Source organism: Phaethon lepturus, unplaced genomic scaffold (assembly GCF_000687285.1).
Source record: "Phaethon lepturus isolate BGI_N335 unplaced genomic scaffold, ASM68728v1 scaffold46693, whole genome shotgun sequence".
Taxonomy (NCBI): domain Eukaryota; kingdom Metazoa; phylum Chordata; class Aves; order Phaethontiformes; family Phaethontidae; genus Phaethon; species Phaethon lepturus.
The window spans coordinates 1-779 of NW_010529218.1; the positions used below are offsets into that span (position 1 = coordinate 1).

At 54.0% G+C, this 779-nt stretch overlaps 1 protein-coding gene across 1 annotated transcript in view; it reads right to left on the bottom strand.

Moving 5' to 3' along the window:
* Nucleotides 1–138: 138 nt before the first annotated feature.
* The window catches only part of FANCG (Fanconi anemia, complementation group G), a gene marked incomplete at both ends in the record, with an annotated part of 6455 nt that continues 5814 nt past the window's right edge, over nt 139–779 (bottom strand). The window contains one exon of the mRNA XM_010283869.1: nt 139–303. Coding sequence (XP_010282171.1) covers nt 139–303 — 165 coding nt within the window. The remainder of the gene's footprint in view (nt 304–779) is intronic.

Below are 779 nucleotides of genomic sequence, written 5' to 3' on the forward strand. Positions count from 1 at the left end.
CTTTCCAACCTTAGTGATTCTGTGATTTTCATTCGAATAAGCGTGGACTAAATCATAAGACCTTTCTGCTGAAGACAGCAAAGCAGCCCAGGGCAAATTTGTGGAAATCCACTCTCTGTTCCTGAATGAGCTTCTTACCTGGCGAGATCTGCAAACCATGCTGGAAATCCAACAAGGCTTCCTTGTGCCTCCCCATTTCCAGGAACTGTGCCCCTCTTCCGCTGAGAGACAGCAACCTGATCTTCTGGAGCACCTCCACTTCTGGCAGGAGACTCTCTGGCATGGAAAGACAGACAGACCTGGAGACAGCATCCTCCAAGTGTTCCCTCCCTTATCCCAGCAGGCTGAGCCCAGGTTAGCAGTCAGGATAGGCTGAATATTTACTTGGGCTGCTCATCTCCCAGCTCTCCGAACTCTGCTGGGGGAGCTCGGCCTCTCCACCTGGCTGGGAGAGGCCAGAAGGTGGCAGAGGACGAGAGTGAAGAATGCCAAGAGCTTGGTACATTACGTGGCTGTGGTGAACAGGCAACCCTGGCAGCAGCCTGGCCTGTGGCTGTCCATCTGCACACTTGGTACAGATCTCTTCCCTGAAATCTGGACTTGAGAAGCTTCCCAGTTTACTGCCCATATAACTGTCACCTAGACAGCAGGGAGGGAGGCAGAGCCAAGGCCAAATCGTTCCCCAACCAAACCTTTCAGGGGCTCCAGTGTGGCGCACAGCCACATCACACCTGCCAGAGGCGACGCTGGGCCCAGCACATTGCTCCTCAACCCAATGC